The sequence below is a fragment of the Dromiciops gliroides genome, chromosome 6 (assembly GCF_019393635.1).
Source record: "Dromiciops gliroides isolate mDroGli1 chromosome 6, mDroGli1.pri, whole genome shotgun sequence".
NCBI classification, from domain to species: domain Eukaryota; kingdom Metazoa; phylum Chordata; class Mammalia; order Microbiotheria; family Microbiotheriidae; genus Dromiciops; species Dromiciops gliroides.
The window spans coordinates 10,403,817-10,422,262 of NC_057866.1; the positions used below are offsets into that span (position 1 = coordinate 10,403,817).

Sequence of the window (18,446 nt, forward strand, 5' to 3'; positions counted from 1 at the left end):
GTATCTGATTGCTTACCACACCAGGGAGAGGGGAGGGGAGGGGAGGGGAGGGGAGGGAGGGATGGAATTGGGAACTCAAAACTTGAAATAAAAATGTTTATTAAAAATTTAAAAAGGTTTGGCAGGTGGGGGTGTGTGGGGGCAAATGACACCATCGCCCCCTGACCCCGAGGCAGTGAACCCGGAACCCCCGGAGGGAGACGCCAGGGCCGGGCGCTGACCTGCTGACCACAGGGGTTCCCACAGATACTGAGGGGCCAAGAGGGACAACACTGCGGAAAAGGAACAATTAAGCGCCTGTGCTGCCCAGGCATTGGCCCGGGATGTCGTGGTCGGGCTGAGCAGCTGGCCTCCTCCGGGCCTCAGTTTTCCCGTCTGGACAAGGTCGGGCTCCTAGGTCCCTGGCGTTTAGACCAGAGGGGGTTGGGGAGTGTGGATGGAGCGGGGGAGGGGCTAAGATCACGTGGCAAAGCAGTACGTCAAGGTCGGTGAGCATCCTTACCCTCGGCCAGAAAGGGGGGGTCACCATCGCAACCCGAACCAACCCAGCTCCCAGCCACGGGCCTTCGTGCGCACGCGCGTCCACACGCCGGCCGCCCAGGTCTCGCGCCGACTCCGAGGCCATGACCTCTTCTCCAATCAGGGGGAAACTGCTCCCCTGGGCGAAGGCGGGAGCGAGAGGCGAGAACTCGGCGCGGCCAATCCCGACCCATTTCTGAGCTTGATAGACTGTACTCGGCTCGGCCAATGAGCGGACCGCTACTCCTTGACGTCATAGAGTTCGCCTCCATCCCCCACACGCACCCAGATAGCCTAGAACTGTTCGCGCAGTAACAAATGGAGAGCGCACCGCGCCCCCTCCCAACCCCGCCGCCATTTCCTCTCGCCTCCTAACGGCCCGGGCCAATCCCGGCTCACCCAGCGCCCGGCCGCAGCTCCGCCAATCGCAGCGCTCCCATCCCCGGCCCTCCGCCAATCGGCGGCGGGCGCCCCGCCTCCCGGCCCGCCCCCCCCGGCCGCGGTGCCCCCCTCCTCCCTCTTTGTGCGTCTCGCGCCGCCCGCCTGCCGTCGTCGTCGCCGCCGCGCCCGCCGCGTGAGAGGAAGGAGCTCGCGCTCGTTCCGCGGTGCGGTGCGGTCCGGTCTGGTCCGATCTGGTCCGATCCGCTCGGAGAAGGCTCGCCGCCCGCGCCGCGGCCCCGCGAAGGTTCACGAAGCCCAAGCCCGAGTCGCCGCCGCGGAGCCGCCTTCGCCGCCCCAGCCACCGCCGGCGCCGGTCCCCGGGGGCGCCATGGCGACCGGAGCGAACGCCACGCCGCTGGGTAAGCTGCACCCGCCGGCCGCGGCCCCGCCCGGCCTCCCCCCGGGGCCCGGGCTCCCCGCGGGGCCCGGCCTCCCCCCGGGGCCCGGGCCCAAGCGGGCTTTCGAGCCGCCGCCGCCGCCGCCGCCGCCGGGGGGGAGCGGGCCGGGGCCCGGGGCGGGGCTGCCGCTGGGGCCCGTGGGCCCGGGGTTGATGGCGGCGCCGCTGGCCGCGGCCTTCCCCTTCGCGGCGCTGCCGCCGCCGCCGCCCCCCCCGCCGCCCCCCGCCGCCGGCGCCCCCGGCCCGGCCGCCGGGCCCCCGCCGCCGCCCCCGCCGGGCCCCGCGTACCCGCAGCCGCAGTCCCAGCCGCCCCCTCCGCCGCCGCCTCCTCCGCCGCAGCCGCCCCAGCCGCCGCCGCCGCCGCTCTTCCAGCACGTGTCTCCGCCGCAGCCGCCGCCGCAGCCGCTCCAGGACCCGCAGCCGGGCCCGGCCGGCGGGGGAGGAGGTGAGTCGGACGCTGAGAGCGAGCGAGAGAGAGGCCGGCGGCGCGCGGACGGGCCGGCCGCCCGAGGGGCGCGCGACACCACGGCGGCGGCACGCGGCGGCAGGGGGCGCGCGCGGCGGGGGGCGGCGGGGGGGGGTGCCCGGGCTGACCCGGGCCGGCCCGGCGGGTGGGGGGGGAGACGCTGCTGCCGCCGCCGCCGCCGCCGCCTGCGCGCGCAGCTCGAGCCGGGGGAGCGGCTGGCGCGCACGCGCCGTCCTCTGCGGATCGGGAGGGGGCAGGGCAGGGGCGGAAGCGCTACGCGCACGCGCGGGCCGCTTGGCTGGCCGCGCCGTGGCTTTTTGGTGCGCCTGCGCGCTTTTGAAAGCAAATCGAAGGGGGGCAGGGGGGCCCGAGCGAGGGCAGGTTAAACTGCGGGCGCCTCCTGGCGGACGGGTGGAGAGGGAGGGGGCCGGGGTGCCCCCGCCTCGTATGGGGCGAGCCAGGCTTGTGAGCAAGGAGGGTTGGCCGCCCAAGGAGGAGCGGGGCCATGCTGGGCCGCCCGGGCGGTGAGAGCGAGGCTCCGGGGGGGGGGGCGCTGTATGGGGTCCCCCTCCCCGCACCAGCTCGGTTTGGGGGCGGGGCTCGGGGTGAGCGGGAACCCAGCTGAACCTGTGGCCCCGAGTCTGCTCCCTGGCCAGGTCCCGCGGTCACTCCGAGGGCTGGGACTGTGTGGTGACCCTGTGGTTAAAGTAGCGGGTCCCCCCCTTCCTCGAAGGTCCGTCCGGCCTGGCCTCGGTGTCCGGGCCGGGATCGGGCCTTCCTTGGCTCTAGTGTCAGACCCTTGCAGGCCTGGGTCTAATGGCCAGTGTTTGCCCCCAGATTTTCCCAATAAGAAGCGGAAGAGGAGCCGATGGAACCAGGATACCATGGAACAGAAGACGGTGATCCCGGGAATGCCGACTGTCATCCCTCCTGGACTTACAAGGGAACAAGAAAGAGCTTACATAGGTAAATACACGTTCTGTACACAGATTTACAGGGTCGTGTATGTCACTGACTGCCGGTTGAGATGTTAAAAATTCTAAAAATTTACATTTTCAAAGTTTTTAAAACTTGGGCTACTGTCAGGTTTGACTGCTTAACATTTTAATTTACCAGTTTTTACCTGAGTACTGCATCTGCTCTGTTCATGACAGCAATGTTCTTCCTGGGGGCCAGGGAGGTGTGTGTGTGTGTATGTGTGTGTTGGGGGGTGGGGACAGAGAATGAGATTAGTCCTGCCTGCATTTTCCCTCAAAACAGCTGATTATTCACCCTAGTGATGTGGGGTCGAGGAGGGGAACCAGGCCTCGTTAAGTCAGAGTTTGGAGGGAACCTGATGAGCAGGCACATGTGGAAGCAGTGGCCTTCCTTTCCCCAAGAAGTATGGCTTCTTCCACAGTGGTACGGTGATGTGGCCTGAGAGGGGCGGAAAAAGCTGGAACAGCTGAATTTTAATGTCAAAAGTGTCTGAGAGAAAACTTGGTGATGGTTTATCTTTGCTCGCACATTTGGTTCCAGAAATTTAACCTTCCCTTCAGCATCTGTTCTGGCTCTTGTATTCGATCACAAAGAACTTTGCTGGGAAGGGGATACTGCTTGGGAATAGAGCCAGGGGAGGGGAGCTGAAAAAACCTAATGCTGCATGGCCAGACAGGACATTTCAAGTGTTAAAGGTTTTTAACCTCTGTATTGGGAGTAACTACCACTTTGCAGTTGAGTTAACCTCAAAGTGACCTGTCTTTTTTCAATATAAGGCTTTTATGCAGGAATTTACCTTTATTTGCAAACTTGTGCAGGTGTCTAAAAAAGTCAATTTAAACAATTCATTTTCCGTTAAGGAGGCTGTGTAAATTCCTCCTCCAGCTCCTGAGGCTGTGGCCTTAAACAAATCCAGAGGCCTCTTCGAGACAGACAGCAAAGGTGTTTTCCTGGGTCTGGGCCATGGATTTCTTTTTCTGCCTTTGTGAACCTGAGAGCTTTGGCCTCTTTTTCTGGGCTGCTGTGAGGTGCAGGCAGGCCTCCTGATTGGCCTTCCTTACCCTGGAAAGCCTGCCCTCTAGTGGAGGGTTGCTCTGGGAAACTAACAAACTTAGCAAAGGAGAGAGACCCTTATCCCTTGGAAAGCAGCCCAGCGCTATCGACTGCTCCGTACCCAGGTCTCTGTGTTAATGGACAAAGCCCCAGGGTTATTTACAGCAGCAATCAGTGTTGAGTCAAAGGGCAACCCGGAGTATAATTTAGCTAACCTCAAACCACAGAACTTCAGACACAACCAACCACTGGGAGAGGGAAGTGCATTAAAGTCATTAGTGTGTTGGGCTTTATCCAGAAGACCAAGGGAAACTGTGTCTCTTAAGTCTCCCATCCCCACGTTTTAGTAAGTAAATGGTTTTCATGAAGGTGAATCTCACCTTGGGCTGCTGAACCGGGGCTGTTTTGACATCAAGATTTTTTTATATGGCATAAAGAAGAAATAGACACCTTTAGCTGAAAGTACATTCATTCCCATTCAGTTAAAAGCTTGGTAGGCCATTGCCCTTGGTTGTAGCTTTGCCGAACAATCAGAACTCTCGGTTGGTATAAAGGTAAGAAGGAGGTTATTATTCAGACACCTTTGGGGAAAATGGTCGTGTCCCTGGGTGCCACCGGTCTCATTATTTCTGAAATCAAGTAATGTTGCTCAGGGACACTGGTAGATTATCATCATTATCATTATTACGATTGTGAAACCCTCACCTTCCTTTCTTCTATACAGCCTCAAATGTCGAGAACCAAGGTGGGGGGTCACATGTTACTCCCTTTTGCCCTTTGTGCCTGTCCCCCTAAAACCTATGTGGTCCAAACCAAACCACACCAAAAACAATTCTTGCATCTGTGACTACTGGTTTATTTATGTATATTGCTTGTAATCTAACACTTGAATAGCAGGTATATTGGCAGCTATACCTGGTAATGTGAAATAGGATGTCTGTGAATTTCTGTACTGTAAGGTGTTGAAGTGATAAACCAGATTATCTTAAGGGGATTTGGAAGGAGAGTCAGTATTCCCAGTAGCGGGATCCACAGATCCACATTGGAAAGGAAATTATCTTTGCTCAACTGGTAGCACTTCCATATTATTGATCCTCAGCACAGACCGCATTAACTTGCTTGTTTTAATGGGGGGGGGGGAAAGAAAAAGACTTTTGCCCTAAAGAGATTAATTTGGTGGGGCCAGGGGTATTGCTGACATCCATGATTTATTTGTTACCAGTTGTAGCAAGCTTTTATCACTGGGCCAGGTAGAGCAGAAACATCTCACGTCCCCCTGAATTGTTGTGTTGTCAGCCATAGTAGTTTGGCAGCCTTTATTGCTAACCCCTCTTCCAACAAGCCGTCTGCTTCCCAATTGATAACCTCCTCTGAAGAGAGAAATAGCTAGAGATATAAATGGCCTCCTGCTGAAGTATGTGAGTGGTAGGTGGTTGGGGGTTTTCCTCAGTTTGTTCCCTTTCAAAGTCTCCAAGTTCTTCATGCTTTGATGTTGAGATTTGAGATGTTTTTTGGTAACATTGTCTTTTTTCCATCCTTTTTTTCTTTCCTAACCTGGTTTCTTCCAGTGCAACTGCAGATAGAAGACCTGACTCGTAAACTGCGCACAGGAGACCTGGGCATCCCCCCTAACCCTGAGGACAGGTTGGGAAACAGTTTTAACCAGCTGACAGTAACGCTTTTACCTTTTTCTCAATACGTTTTTGGTGGCAACATAATGTGTCAGTTCAATGAAATCCTGATAAGATCTTGCCTTTGGTACTTTGACTCTTTGGGGAACTAAGATTGAAACACAATTCTATATCAATATATTTGAACAGTTAACAGTTAGAAATTTGGAATGAAACTTAATTTTTAGCAAACCCAAAAGTCACAGGAAATGGACAACTGGTTTCCAATTGGTAAGCGTGTAGTTTTGAACCTGGTACTGGTGCAGGGCAAGTCAGGTGGCCAGTTAACTGACCTTTTAGAGCCTGCTTTGGCCATGAGCCCATGTAGCATCTTCCTCACAGGTACACACGGTGCAGGATTAAGAACACATTTTTTTGTGCATCGTTGAGGTTGAAGCAGCCCAGAAATTCAGTCTGGGTAGCTGATCCTGCCAGTTTTCTGCTCATGGTTTTCAAGTCAGATGAGATTTCTAACCAACTTCCTTCACTGCCAGCTAATAATATTGCAGCTTTGGCCAATGCCTGGGGGTGTTGGGAGGAGGGCCTAGGGTCTCTCATCTGTTTGGGGTTGAAATGCAGCCCTAAAACGTTTTTTGAAGGGGGTGATGGGGCCCTCCCAAACCAGCTGTGGTCACATTGGTCTTTCAGTTCACAGTCTCGGACCGTTGCTCTGAGGGGACTTCACTTTTTTAACCAGTTGTTTTATTGGCTTGTTGATCTTGGAATAGCTGCGATCTGGTTGTCTAAGAGGAGGGCAAGAATCCCTCCCGTTTATTTACATTCGATTTTCGGTTAGAGCATGCAGCACAATTGAACTCATTTTGCTTTAAAACTCAAGTTTTGTGTCTAATTTGTTTTTGGCTTTCATTACCCAATTAATGGTGCATTAAATCAGGAAGATGACGTAATGGGCCGCAGGCCACTCACTCATGCATCTTTCTGCTGCCCCTTGTTTGCCAGGAAACAAATTAACTTCCTTCCTTTTCCACATTGACCCCTTAGTTTTACTTATCCCATTACATTTCATTAATTTTTCACTTGCAGTGTTTTGTCGTGGGTTGGGCTCTTTTTTCCTTTTTTCCTTTTTTATTTGTTTCTTTATTTTTTGGAGGGTTACGTATTCTAGGTTACAGACCACAACTGTAGAGTGCCCTTTTGGCTTTTTTCCCTTTAACTATGTGTTTACAGGTTACTAAACCAGTCTCTAAAAGGTGAATTTTTAACAAACCCTTTGCTCCCTGGAGGAATTGGGATTAGAGTTTAGTTTGATCTAATTTGCTATTATGGAGGTGAATAAGTTAAAATTAATCTAACCACTAGAAAACTAGCTTTTTTTCCATGCTCATGGGAAGGGAGGGGGGAAATTGTTGTGAGGCACCGAAATAGCCAGTATGGTGAAAGGACTGGAAACCCAGACTTTGTCCACAAATGAGTCAGCCAGAAATACCCATTCCCTGATAACAGCACAGGTCCAGGTGGGAGCAGAGTTGTTCCTTCCCCTCCTATTCATTTGGAGAGTCCTTAGGGCCAAGGTTGGAGGCAAATGCCTGAATCTGTTTCCTAGCTTACTAAATGATTGCTTAAGAAGGTATGACCTTGAAATTAAGCCACATAATGCAATTTCATTGCTGCTTAACTTGCACAGTTTAAACTGTTAATGAACCTCATGTAGCTTAAATGTGTAAGATGGGGGAGTAGAATGACAATGGGAGAGTCTTGTTTCCGACTGTTGACTTCCTGGATTGTGCCAACAGTTTATCCAGATGCTAGAAACGGAGGTGTCCTTAGTCGTCATTAGTAATGAACAAACCTGACCTTTTATTCTACCGTGTGTCTAACAAACATGTGGCGTGACATGGTTCCTTTAGGCTGAGAAGACAGTGGGAGCAGCCGCTCTCAGTCCTTGCTCTCCAGCTAGGCAAGGCAAGGGCCTCTCAACTCAAATCCAAGGCTACTTCCAGGATGGTTTTTGATAACCTGATCCATATGCTCTCTCCCTTCTTGCAGCTGCTACTAAATTGTCATTCACAATGTCAAGCTCTGGTCCTTTTTATAACCATACTCAAAATTCTAGGAGTGTAACCTCTTTTTTATCACCGCAAAAACAGCTGTGGTAAACTGACCTTTTTATAATTGGTATTTTTTTTACTTGTAGCAACAGCATTTTACTCTTTAAAAAAGAGCACGAATCTGCTTTGCTTTCTGGGCTTGTAAACCTTAGGGGAGAATGAGACGGGCTTTCCCCAACCTTGCTGTTTGCAGGCTCAGACCCTAGGCAGGTGTTTGACCAAATCTGCATTGGCAGCCTCTTCTAGAAGCTGCGTTACCCTTTTAACGATTTTCTCTACTCAGACTCCCCAACCTCTAACCCTTAAACAGCCAGAAAACAGGTTGACTCGTGGGCCTTTGGTGCAGCCTGCCAGGACATTGATGGAAAAGCAGACGCGAAGCCTTGAACCATCTCTCTCCATTGTGGCAGCCACGTAGCTGCGGTAGCCTTGAGTCCCAGTTAGACTGGATCAAAGATTTAATAATAATAATGATAGCTGACATTATTGAATAATAAATAGTTGTGCTGTTTGGGGGGTACAGGCATTCTCCCTAGTAGAGCACAGGGTCTCTAAGAATATTTAAATTTTGGCTTCATGGCTTACTGCGTTGTATGGAACATTCATGCCAATTTAAGTTTTTTCTCAATTAAACAACACAATTTATATCCCCTGCCCTGCCCCCAGGGTGAGAGTGTGGTTGTGACCCACAATTATTATTGCCCCCAGCATCCACACCAAGGATAGAACCATTTTTTCCTCTTGTCCCCTTTCCTCTTCTCTCATTCACCCCCCCCCCTCCTCCCCCTCAGTGTTGTAAGCCAGCTTACGCCTCCCCATCAAACACTATTGAATAGCACACGTTATGGTCGGTTCCTCCGAAGAGAGTGGCATTTAGGGTCTGAGAGGTAGGGGGGTCCAGGGAAAGACTTATTGTAGTCCTGATGGGACGGGCAGAGGGGTGGAGAGTTTGACGCTATGTTGTTTCCCACAGGTCCCCTTCCCCTGAGCCCATTTACAATAGCGAGGGGAAGCGACTCAACACGAGGGAATTTCGGACCCGGAAGAAGCTGGAGGAAGAAAGACACAACCTCATCACTGAGATGGTGGCGCTCAACCCTGACTTCAAACCACCTGCAGATTACAAGTGAGGGGGGCTGCTTAGAACCTCTGAAATGGAATAGCTTGGGACTGAAGCTAATTGGTCCCGTTGCCTTTGGGTTTCCTGTCTATCTAAAACGAGAGGATTGTAGGCAGGCTTATATTTGGTGGTATCTTAGGGCAGCTGATTGAGGGCATCGGGGGAGAGGTGTTGGGGTCCTGAGAATGTGTTGTCTTGTGTAGACCTCCAGCAACCCGGGTAAGCGACAAGGTGATGATACCACAAGATGAGTATCCAGAAATCAACTTTGTGGGACTTCTCATTGGGCCCAGGTGAGTACTGCCTCGGGGAGAGAAGCTGTGCCAGCACTTTGGGGGCTCTTCAGATGCTACCTTTCCTTCTAGGGTTTTTTTGTTTGTTTTTTGATGTAGAGAAACGCTCTTGAGCTGGTCTGTAGCTTCCCCATTTTACCACAGAAACCGAATCCTCCAGAACTGGCTGCGTGACCAGAGGTCACGTGGGGGGAGGGGAGCTGTTCTGGATTTTCAGTTGCTCGTTAGCACTGCCTGAACCCATTCTTTGGTACCCACCCTGTTTCAGGGGCTTTGTTTGCTGGCATTAGTCTTATAATGACTAATCCTTTCTCGCTTTGCATGTACTTCATAGGGGCAACACCTTGAAAAATATTGAGAAGGAATGCAATGCCAAGATTATGATCCGGGGGAAGGGGTCTGTGAAGGAAGGCAAGGTTGGGCGCAAGGATGGTCAGATGCTGCCAGGGGAGGATGAACCCCTCCATGCCTTAGTTACTGCCAATACCATGGAAAATGTCAAAAAGGCAGTAGAGCAGGTAAGTGAGTATTAGCAAGGTTTTACTGGCTTGTTTCTGGCTTGTTTTCACAACTGCCTTCATTTTCTGGTACTTCTGCCCAGAGAATCATCTCTTCTAACAAGCAAGTTGGGGTGGGCAGTGAGAAACTTGTTTAGCAAACTTGGCCAATAGTACATAGAGCAGAGAGGGGAGGAGGGAGTAAGCAATTTTCATATCTTCGGGGCAGGGTCAGGTTGCCCATCTTGGTTGGGTGTGCTTGTCCATGCCCCCCCCCCACCCCAAAAAACAAACAAAAAAACTATACATTTATGGTATAGTCATGTTTCCTTTGCCTGAGTTCACAGAAGTCACTTTTCCTGCTTCTCTGTATTACTCTCTTCTTAAAGCTTAATAATATTCCCAGACGTTGGTATTAAAACTGCAGTTTATTTGGCTGGTCTCCACTTAATGAGTATCTTTTCCCCATTCTTAGTATAAAAAGTGATGGTATAGATAAGTTTGGCATATACGGCCCTTCATTTGGCCATATGTGGGGATCTAGGAGTTCACATGAAATTCATTCTTCATTCTGACCTATCCCATTTACCCTTTGACCCCTGTAACTTCTAGATCCGAAACATCCTGAAGCAGGGCATTGAAACCCCAGAGGATCAGAATGACTTACGGAAGATGCAGCTTCGAGAGTTAGCCCGATTGAACGGCACTCTCCGGGAGGACGACAACAGGTATTTGGGGACCTTCTTTTCAGAGGTATCCTGGAGGAGGAGAACCAGGGTGGCAGAGGTGGGGAGGCTCTTGTGTTGACGCTTACTTTCTTGGCAGGATTTTAAGACCATGGCAGAGTTCTGAGACCCGCAGCATCACCAACACCACCGTCTGCACCAAATGTGGAGGGGCTGGCCACATTGCTTCAGATTGCAAATTCCAAAGGTAGGGTCTTGCTGAGGGTGCATTGGTTAACTGGACTAGGATAGTAATGAGAGTGATTACCTAGCCACCTGCTCAGTGCCAGGTACTGTTCTAAGCACCGGACAAATACAGTCTCACCTGATCCTCCCAACAGCCTGGGAGGCAGGTGCTTCGGTGTCACCGCCATTTTACAGACTGGACAAACAGGTTGAATGACTTGCCTAGGGTCACATGGCTAGTAAGGCTGCACTGGAATGCAGGTCTTCCTGTGATTGCCTTGCGTTGTGCCCCCAGGTGTACTTGATCAGCTGAGCAAAGCAGGCCTTCATATATTAGTCTGCTGGGTCCTGGTTTGAAAGTTCTTGAGCAATGGGAATGCCCAGAGATGGGGGAAAGTCACATGCCTTTTATTCTAGTCACTTCTGTGGACCCAAGACTTGGGCCTTTCTGTAGATTGGGTATTTGCTGCTAGAGACAGGTGTGTGATGACCAGATGTATTATATCAATGGGAAATGCACCAAATGCAAAATACTCTTGAATTTGGGAGTTCTTCTCAAGACTAGAAATATTTACTTTCTAAGTTTTCTCTTCTGGCAATTCTGAATTCTGGGGGGCCCCTTTCCCAAAATACCCTAGCCTGTATGCTTTTTCTTTTTTTTTTTTTTTAGTGAGGCAATTGGGGTTAAGTGACTTGCCCAGGGTCACATAGCTAGTAAGTGTGAAGTGCCTGAGGCTGGATTTGAACTCAGGTCCTCCTGACTCCAGGGCCAGTGCTCTATCCACTACGCCACCTAGCTGCCCAGCCCATGTGCTCTTGCAATCCCACCCCCACCCCATTGGGCAATGAGGGTTAAGTGACGTGCCCAGAGTCATACAGCTAGTAAGCGTCAAGTGTCTGAGGGCAGATTTGAACTTGGGTCCTCTTGAATCCAGGGCCTGCTGTTTTATCCACTGTACTACCTAGCTGCCCCTAGTCCTTGTACTCTTAGCGCCCTCTGTTGGTAAGGGATGTCAGAGTTTGCATAACTTTTGTAAATAGACAAACATGCAAAGTCTGTGGGATGTGGGATGTGGAGTTTGGTAACAAGGCAGGTTTGGACTGTGGCAATCCTTTTTTATATTGTTAATCGAGAGACAAAGGTGACTGGATTTCAAGTCAGGATCTTGGTTTGCACACTGGCTCTTAGCATCTGTGAGACTTGGGATGAGTCACCTTTCTTACAGGAGCCTCTTTTGTAAAAACGAGAGGTTATGATCTCCTGTGAATTTTTGAAGCGGTCGATGGGCTCATTTGCCTTACAGTAGGATTGTCCCACCAGTGAAAAGGACATGGAGCCCATCGCCTCAACCCACGGGCTGGGCCTGGGTGCCGTTTGAGCCCCTCACCCTTCTCTGATGGCCTTGGTATATCTGTCCTGACTTGTGGGCTCCAAAGCCCTCAGTCTTTGGCGTGTTGAAGAAGGTTCTGTTTGCCTCTAGGCCTGGTGACCCACAGTCAGCCCAGGACAAAGCGCGGATGGATAAAGAATACCTGTCCCTCATGGCAGAGTTGGGTGAAGCTCCTGTCCCAGCTTCGGCTGGCTCTGCCTCTGGGCCTGCCGCCACACCCTTGGCCAGTGCGCCTCGACCTGCTGCCCCTGCCAACAACCCGCCACCGCCGGTGAGTACCAGTGCCAAGCTCATTTTACTGCCTGGGTTTGGCGGCAAGAAAAGCCAGGCTTCCAGGTCGACAGGGAATACGGTTGCTTGGGCAACATTGTTCTCCCAGGTTGTCAGGTCATTCATTGTAAAGCATCTTGGGAGGTTCCCTCACCCTTCATTTTGGGTCCGGCTACACAGCCTGAGAGAACAATGTTGCCGTCAGCAAGTGCAGACTAGAGTGCTGACGGGAAATGCTCTCACATAGTCTCTCATGTCCACTACTCAGAGCCGCCCACCGTGGATGAACTCAGGACCTTCAGAGAATCGTCCATACCATGGAATGCATGGTGGAGGACCCGGGGGCCCTGGAGGTGGACCTCACAACTTTCCCCATCCACTGCCCAGCCTGACGGGTGGGCATGGTGGTCATCCTATGCAGCACAACCCTAATGGGCCCCCACCCCCTTGGATGCAGCCGCCACCGCCACCGATGAACCAGGGGCCCCACCCACCTGGGCATCACGGCCCTCCTCCAATGGGTAAGTAAGTGTCAGACCAGAAACCTTGGGGATTTGGGGTAGGCTGGGGGGGGTCGTGCCAGGCCACTGTGAGGGTCGAGAGCAGCTCTCGAAGTGACTGGACTAGTAGACAGCTGGGGCGTGCCCTTGGCATTCCATGGGCCTGGCTCTGGGCAGGAGGAGCACGGCTCCCATTTGGTCATGGAGAGCTGATCCCTGGGTCGGGAGGGGAAGGGATCAGCTCTTCTAGCAGGCCAGACATGGGGGTTTCTCTTGGGTCTCTGGGACCCTCTTCCCTGGAATCACTGAAATCCTGGGCTTCAGCTGTGGCGGTAGAAGTGGGGGTGGGAGGCTTCTCTGGCCAGTTCAAATGTCCTGCTAAGTCCCTGCTCTTCCTTCCATCAAGATCAGTACCTGGGAAGTACGCCTGTGGGCTCTGGGGTCTATCGCCTACATCAAGGAAAAGGTAATGGAGCTGGGTGTCCGGCATGGGGGGATACCCCCCTCATGTGGCACTCGCCTCCCCTGCCTCGGGAAGTTTGAACGATGACTGTGCCCTGGGGTCTCATCCTCTCTTCTTGCCTTGCAGGTATGATGCCGCCTCCGCCTATGGGCATGATGCCACCGCCGCCGCCTCCCAGTGGGCAGCCCCCACCCCCTCCCTCTGGCCCTCTTCCCCCATGGCAGCAGCAGCAGCAGCAGCCTCCGCCTCCCCCGCCGCCCAGCAGCAGTATGGCTTCCAGTACCCCCTTGCCATGGCAGCAAAGTGAGTAGAAGATTCCTGGATGTGGGGCCATGGGGGAGGAGGGAAGGGGCGACATTAGCCATGGAGATGATCTCATCTGGGTGGGTACAGCTGAGGGGTGGGTGTGGCAGCCGGGTGGGCTTAGCAGTAAGGCTCTGTGATGTCTGGTGCGGTGTGATTCTGGCATGGCAGGTGTGGAGGTCTCATCGGGGCCTCTTGGGGTGGCAGGCCTCATTTTCCTTCCTGCTGGCCCTCCAGCGGGGTCTCTGGGGGTGGCTAGGATGGCTCTGGTTGCACGGACTGTGGAAAGGGAAGTGATTGGGGGCTGAGAGACTGAAGGCACTGGTGGTGGGGGTCGGGGGGGGGGGCATCAGATTGACTGGTCTCAAGGTAGAAGGTGCCATTGGTGCTGGCGATGGGCTGGAAAGGGTGTCAGGGCTGGTTCTCGTGTGTTCCCCTCAGCCCGTACTGGGGCCTTGGTGACAAGGGGCTTTTTCTGTGAAGCCCCAGAGACCTGTAGGCTGACCCCAGGGTACATCCTGCCCACCCCCACCACTCCCCTTCCCCAGGACAGCCTCCACCCCCATTTAACGCATGCCGAGCAAGGAGCAGGCGCCCCCTGGCCCCCAAATCCCAAGCCAGCAGCCGCAGAGAGCCGCGGTGTGCCCCCCCGCGCGTGTGACCTTGGGCTTCTTTACCACCCCAGATACGACGACTACCACCACGAGCGCTGGCACAGGGTCCATCCCGCCATGGCAACAGCAGCAGGCGGCTGCCGCAGCTTCTCCAGGAGCCCCTCAGATGCAAGGCAACCCCACTATGGTGCCCCTGCCCCCCGGGGTCCAGCCGCCTCTGCCGCCCGGGGCCCCCCCCCCTCCGCCGCCTCCGCCACCTGGTTCCGCCGGCATGATGTACGCCCCGCCCCCTCCTCCTCCGCCTCCCATGGACCCTTCTAACTTTGTCACCATGATGGGCATGGGGGTGGCGGGCATGCCACCCTTCGGGATGCCTCCAGCTCCCCCACCACCTCCACCACAGAACTAGACTTGATTTTTTTTTTTTTAAGAAAATATATATATATTATATATATATTATATATATAATTGGTCTCGTTAAAACACACGCCGAACCTCACCATATGGAGCCAGACATTGGGACGCACGCATGTTGTGTGTGTGTGCACGCACAGGGCTGGGCTGTGCCAGGGGGCCTGTCCCGGGCGACTGAGGACTCGCTTGGGAGCAGGCAGGCGTTAGTAGGGGCGCCAGCTTGGGCTCTCCTGGCGCCCCGTAGCATCGAGTCTCTTCTTTGTCTTCTCTCTCCTCACCCAACTCCCCTTGCCCCTCCCCAAATGGGGCCGCCAGGATCCGTCCCCGAGGCGGTGGCCCGCGCCATGCGAGTGAGGACTTTCCGCGCCCATTGGTGACCCTTCCGGGGAGACAGCCTCAGCAGCGCCCCTGGTGGACGGGATGGTTCGGCAAAGCAGCCTGACTTATTTTTGTGGACGGAATCGGAACACGCTGGCTCCATATCGTGAATTTTTTATTAATTTGTTTTTCTTTTCCTTTGTATTTCCTTTTCTCTTCCTTTCCTCAGACTCCGTCCAAGGAGATGCTGTCCCCGTCTTCCGCTGCAATTAGCCCCCTTTTCCTTCTTCCCAGGCCTAGATTGTTGGCTTTCTGTAGCGGAGGGAGCAAATGGAGATTCCCCATCGTGGGCTGGTAGCGAGGGCATCAGGGGCCCAGTGCCAGGCTCCTCGCTGCTTGGCTCGTGGGGGTTTTAGAGAGCGCCTGAAGAAGTTGTGTCCAGCCCCTCACGGCCCCCGCCCTTTGACCCCATTTGCTCCTCCTGCTCACAGAACGTCTTTCTTCATTTTATTTTAGTCCCAAATGTCTGAATGTTTTGTGGTGGCGGGGGGGTCCCTGCTCTGCTCCCTCCCCCTCCCCTCTTCATGGAGTGATTATGTGGACAATGATGTGTCAAGCGCTCTCGCTCTTCTCACCGCTTTCTCTGCAGAGATTTCTTTTGGCCTTTTATTTGGTGTACAATAAAACACTGCATTAAAAGGGGGATGTTCCATGGAGTCCGGGAGCAGCGTGCCTTTCTGGGTCTGGTCTTTTTGACTCACCTTTGCCTTTGCATATTGCTCTGCCCCCAGGTAGAGGGGCTTTCTCCCTTAGACCTCTGTCCCTTTAAAGGCCCTCCCCTGGGAGTGGCACCATGGCTTTGGGCTTCATGTCTGCAGGCAGGCAGCCACCCACCTCACCAGCCCCGGGACTGGGGAGACATGAGCCGAAAGGTCAGGCTGGCTGACGCACAGAGCAGCTAAAATTAACACCGCCGAGTGGCTTTTTGCTTCTCCAGAGCCTGGGTGGAATGGGGAGGCAGCTGAGCTCCGCTTACCTGGCCCTGCCACCTGGGGAGCATCTTCCAGCTCCTAGAAGCCACCTACTCAAGTCCTGTACCCACAGGGAACAGCCCTGAAAACCATGGGCCTGGGGTCCCACTGCACACCCACCCTCCCTCTGGGACACGGTCCTTGGATGTTCTGCTGATACTCCATGGATACACTGCTACTGTTGTCCTCCCCTTGGGGCAGGTTGTGTCCCCAGGGGCCCCAGGCACTGGGAGAGTGCTATGCAGGGGGCACGGCTTAGGGCTGGGTCACTGCCTCTTCTGGGAGCTTGTTCCCCCCTAGCTTTCCATTGGAAGGGGAGGGACAATATCCAGAATCCCAAATGGTCCCTTAGACTTGGATCAGGCCTGGGAATACTGTCCCCATAGAATTTAACCTTTAAAGGAAAGAGGTGGAGGGGGGAGTGATCCCAAAGCTTCCTGCCTTGGTTTCCCTGGTGAACTCATCGGGTGGTTAATTAGCCCTTTGAATCTCTCTAAGAGGCTGAGCAGTGCTCCTGTGGGTTTTGGAAACAATCGATCCGATGACTTCACCACAGCCCAGCTCTGTGCTGTTTTTTTCCCCTGGGGACAGCTACCCTCCTGGGTTCACTCCCTCTGCTTCCAGCTTTCAGCCTTCCATGAAGGATTTGGTGAATAAGTAGCCAATCAATGGGGAAATTGAGGCAGCAGGGAGATGCTGACCCTCCCAGAGTTACCCAGTCTGTTCTCAAGTAAAGGCAGTGCCAGGAATAGATTGAGGCTTATTCTCCCAGACCAGTCCTTCCTGAAATAGCAAAAGCAGGCGATAAAAGAGGGGTGCCCCCCCCCCCAACTAGTTAGAGGTAGAGGAGGAGCTTTGAAGTCTGGTCTGGAAAGGGAGCAGTGAACTGATAGCACTTGGGAAAGGTCACAACACATCTGATAGTCTGCTAGAGCTCCTTTTCCCGAGTTGGCCAAGGCTTGGGAAGAAGCCAAAGATGTTACAGGGAGGTGCCTTGTTTCCTGGGTACAGACATTTGCCTCCCTCAGAAGATGGCTAACCTGAGTGCCTGAGGGCAGCTCCATGCCTGGAAGGGGACCTGGGTGCCCGCGGGGTCAGCTTAGGGGGAGAACCTAGGGAAGGTGCAAGGGTGTGTATAGGAACGGGGAAAACCATTTCAGGAGCTGAGCGAGCTAAAGCAAGTGCACCAGTGATAGAATGGGGCAGCTGGGAGAGGGCACTTGAGCTGGAATCTGCCCAGTGCCAAAACCAGGTTTTCTTGGAAAAGGGAGCAGAGCATGGGCAAGATTAAATGTGCCCCATAACTCATTGAGAATACTAGGTGGCGAGGTGGATAAAGCACTGGCCTTGGATTCAGGAGGACCTGAGTTCAAATTCGGCCTCAGACACTTGACACTTGCCAGCTGGGTGACCTTGGGCAAGTCACTTAACCCTCATTGCCCCACAAAAAAAAAAAAAAAAAGATAGGCCTTAGACTACCTTGCCTAGCCTGGGGGTGTTATGTATGGAAAGCAATATGTAAAAGAATATTGGGGGGCAAGTTGGGCATTTGGGGCAGGGAATGCCCTGTAGACTATCCTTCATGGAGGATGTGGGGAGGCCAACAGGGCTCTCTTACCTTTAATGGAAAGGACTTCCTTAATCCATGGTACTTGGGAGAGATGGAATGGTCCTGTCAACTCCCTGCACCTCAGTTTCCTCATCAGGAAAAAGACCTGGAACCTCTGGTATCCAAGAGTCCTTCCTCAACTGAGCCCTTGGATCCATGGGGGAGGCTGGGTTTTGGTTGGCCGCAAAGCCACAAGTTCAGGTGTTTAAACTTTGGTCCATGTACACTAGCTGATAATTAATTTTTGTCAGAAAGCTCAGATAAGGCTGCATTGCTTTCTGCATGTCCTGCATTTAGTCCAGTGTTCTCATTTTAGAGATGGAAAAGCTGAGACCCGGCTAGGGGGAAGAGAACTGCATGAGAAATACATGTTAACTGAAGGCTTCCCTCCGGGTCTCTTCCATATGTCCTCCAAAAAATCTAAGTGTCCTTGGCCTGCTTCAAAAGTAAGGGGTGCTTACTGCCTGCTAGATAAGCTGCGGCCCCCACCCACCCAGCCTCTTCCGGTGTGCTCTACGTGGAAGCAGATTAGACAGCTAGCTAGACGTGTCATTTCCTGCCATGTCTTGGTCAGCACACAAGCCGTCCTCTGTGTGCCCAGAAGGAGCTCTGCTTATCGTCACCCCAACCGTGCTGCTTGGGTGTCCCACCCTACGTGAGGTCCCTGCTGGATAGACCCGCAGATTTAGAACTAACAGGTGATAGCATGCACCTCTCTCCCTCCCCCAGGGATCCCAGCCCCATAGCCCTTTAAGGTTTATAAGTGAGCCTCAGAGCATTCCTATGAAGCCGAAGTACCCAGGTCTTGTCCTGATTTTTATTGTTTATTTAACATAACAAAGCCAGGGTCACACATCTTAGGAATGCCAGAGGCGGCAGCAGGTATCCCATTCACCTGTGCCCTTCCCCCTCCAGAAGACCACAAGCCCCTCAGTGCCCAGGGTTGTTTGTTGACTTTCTGTTGTCTCTGTACCCCTGGGGCCCTAGCCTGTGCTCACTACCTTTGCTGAATCAGGGAGTTCAGGTACCGGGTCTGCCACTAAGTAATGCCACGTGACAAGCAGTCACTTCTGGAACACCGTTTCTTTGTCTCGAAAATGGAAAGTGGGGTCCTGCCAA

The 18,446-nt window shown here is 53.4% G+C and overlaps 1 protein-coding gene across 15 annotated transcripts; it reads left to right on the forward strand.

Moving 5' to 3' along the window:
* The first annotated feature begins 1,180 nt into the window (after positions 1–1,180).
* Positions 1,181–15,403, forward strand: SF1 (splicing factor 1). Of its 15 annotated transcripts, none has more exons than XM_043969922.1 (14): positions 1,187–1,319; positions 2,661–2,789; positions 5,423–5,498; positions 8,567–8,719; positions 8,917–9,006; positions 9,341–9,524; positions 10,116–10,231; positions 10,329–10,436; positions 11,896–12,076; positions 12,323–12,600; positions 12,982–13,041; positions 13,165–13,341; positions 14,027–14,231; positions 14,685–15,403. In XM_043969922.1, the coding sequence occupies exons 1-14, from the start codon at positions 1,289–1,291 to the stop codon at positions 14,721–14,723; spliced, it is 1,827 nt and encodes a 608-aa protein (XP_043825857.1). In that variant the 5' UTR covers positions 1,187–1,288; the 3' UTR covers positions 14,724–15,403. The 15 variants fall into 15 exon arrangements, with proteins under 15 accessions (XP_043825859.1, XP_043825867.1, XP_043825866.1 ...); XM_043969918.1 differs by having other exon boundaries at positions 12,323–12,596; XM_043969921.1 differs by having other exon boundaries at positions 14,027–15,403.
* The last annotated feature ends 3,043 nt before the right edge of the window (positions 15,404–18,446 follow it).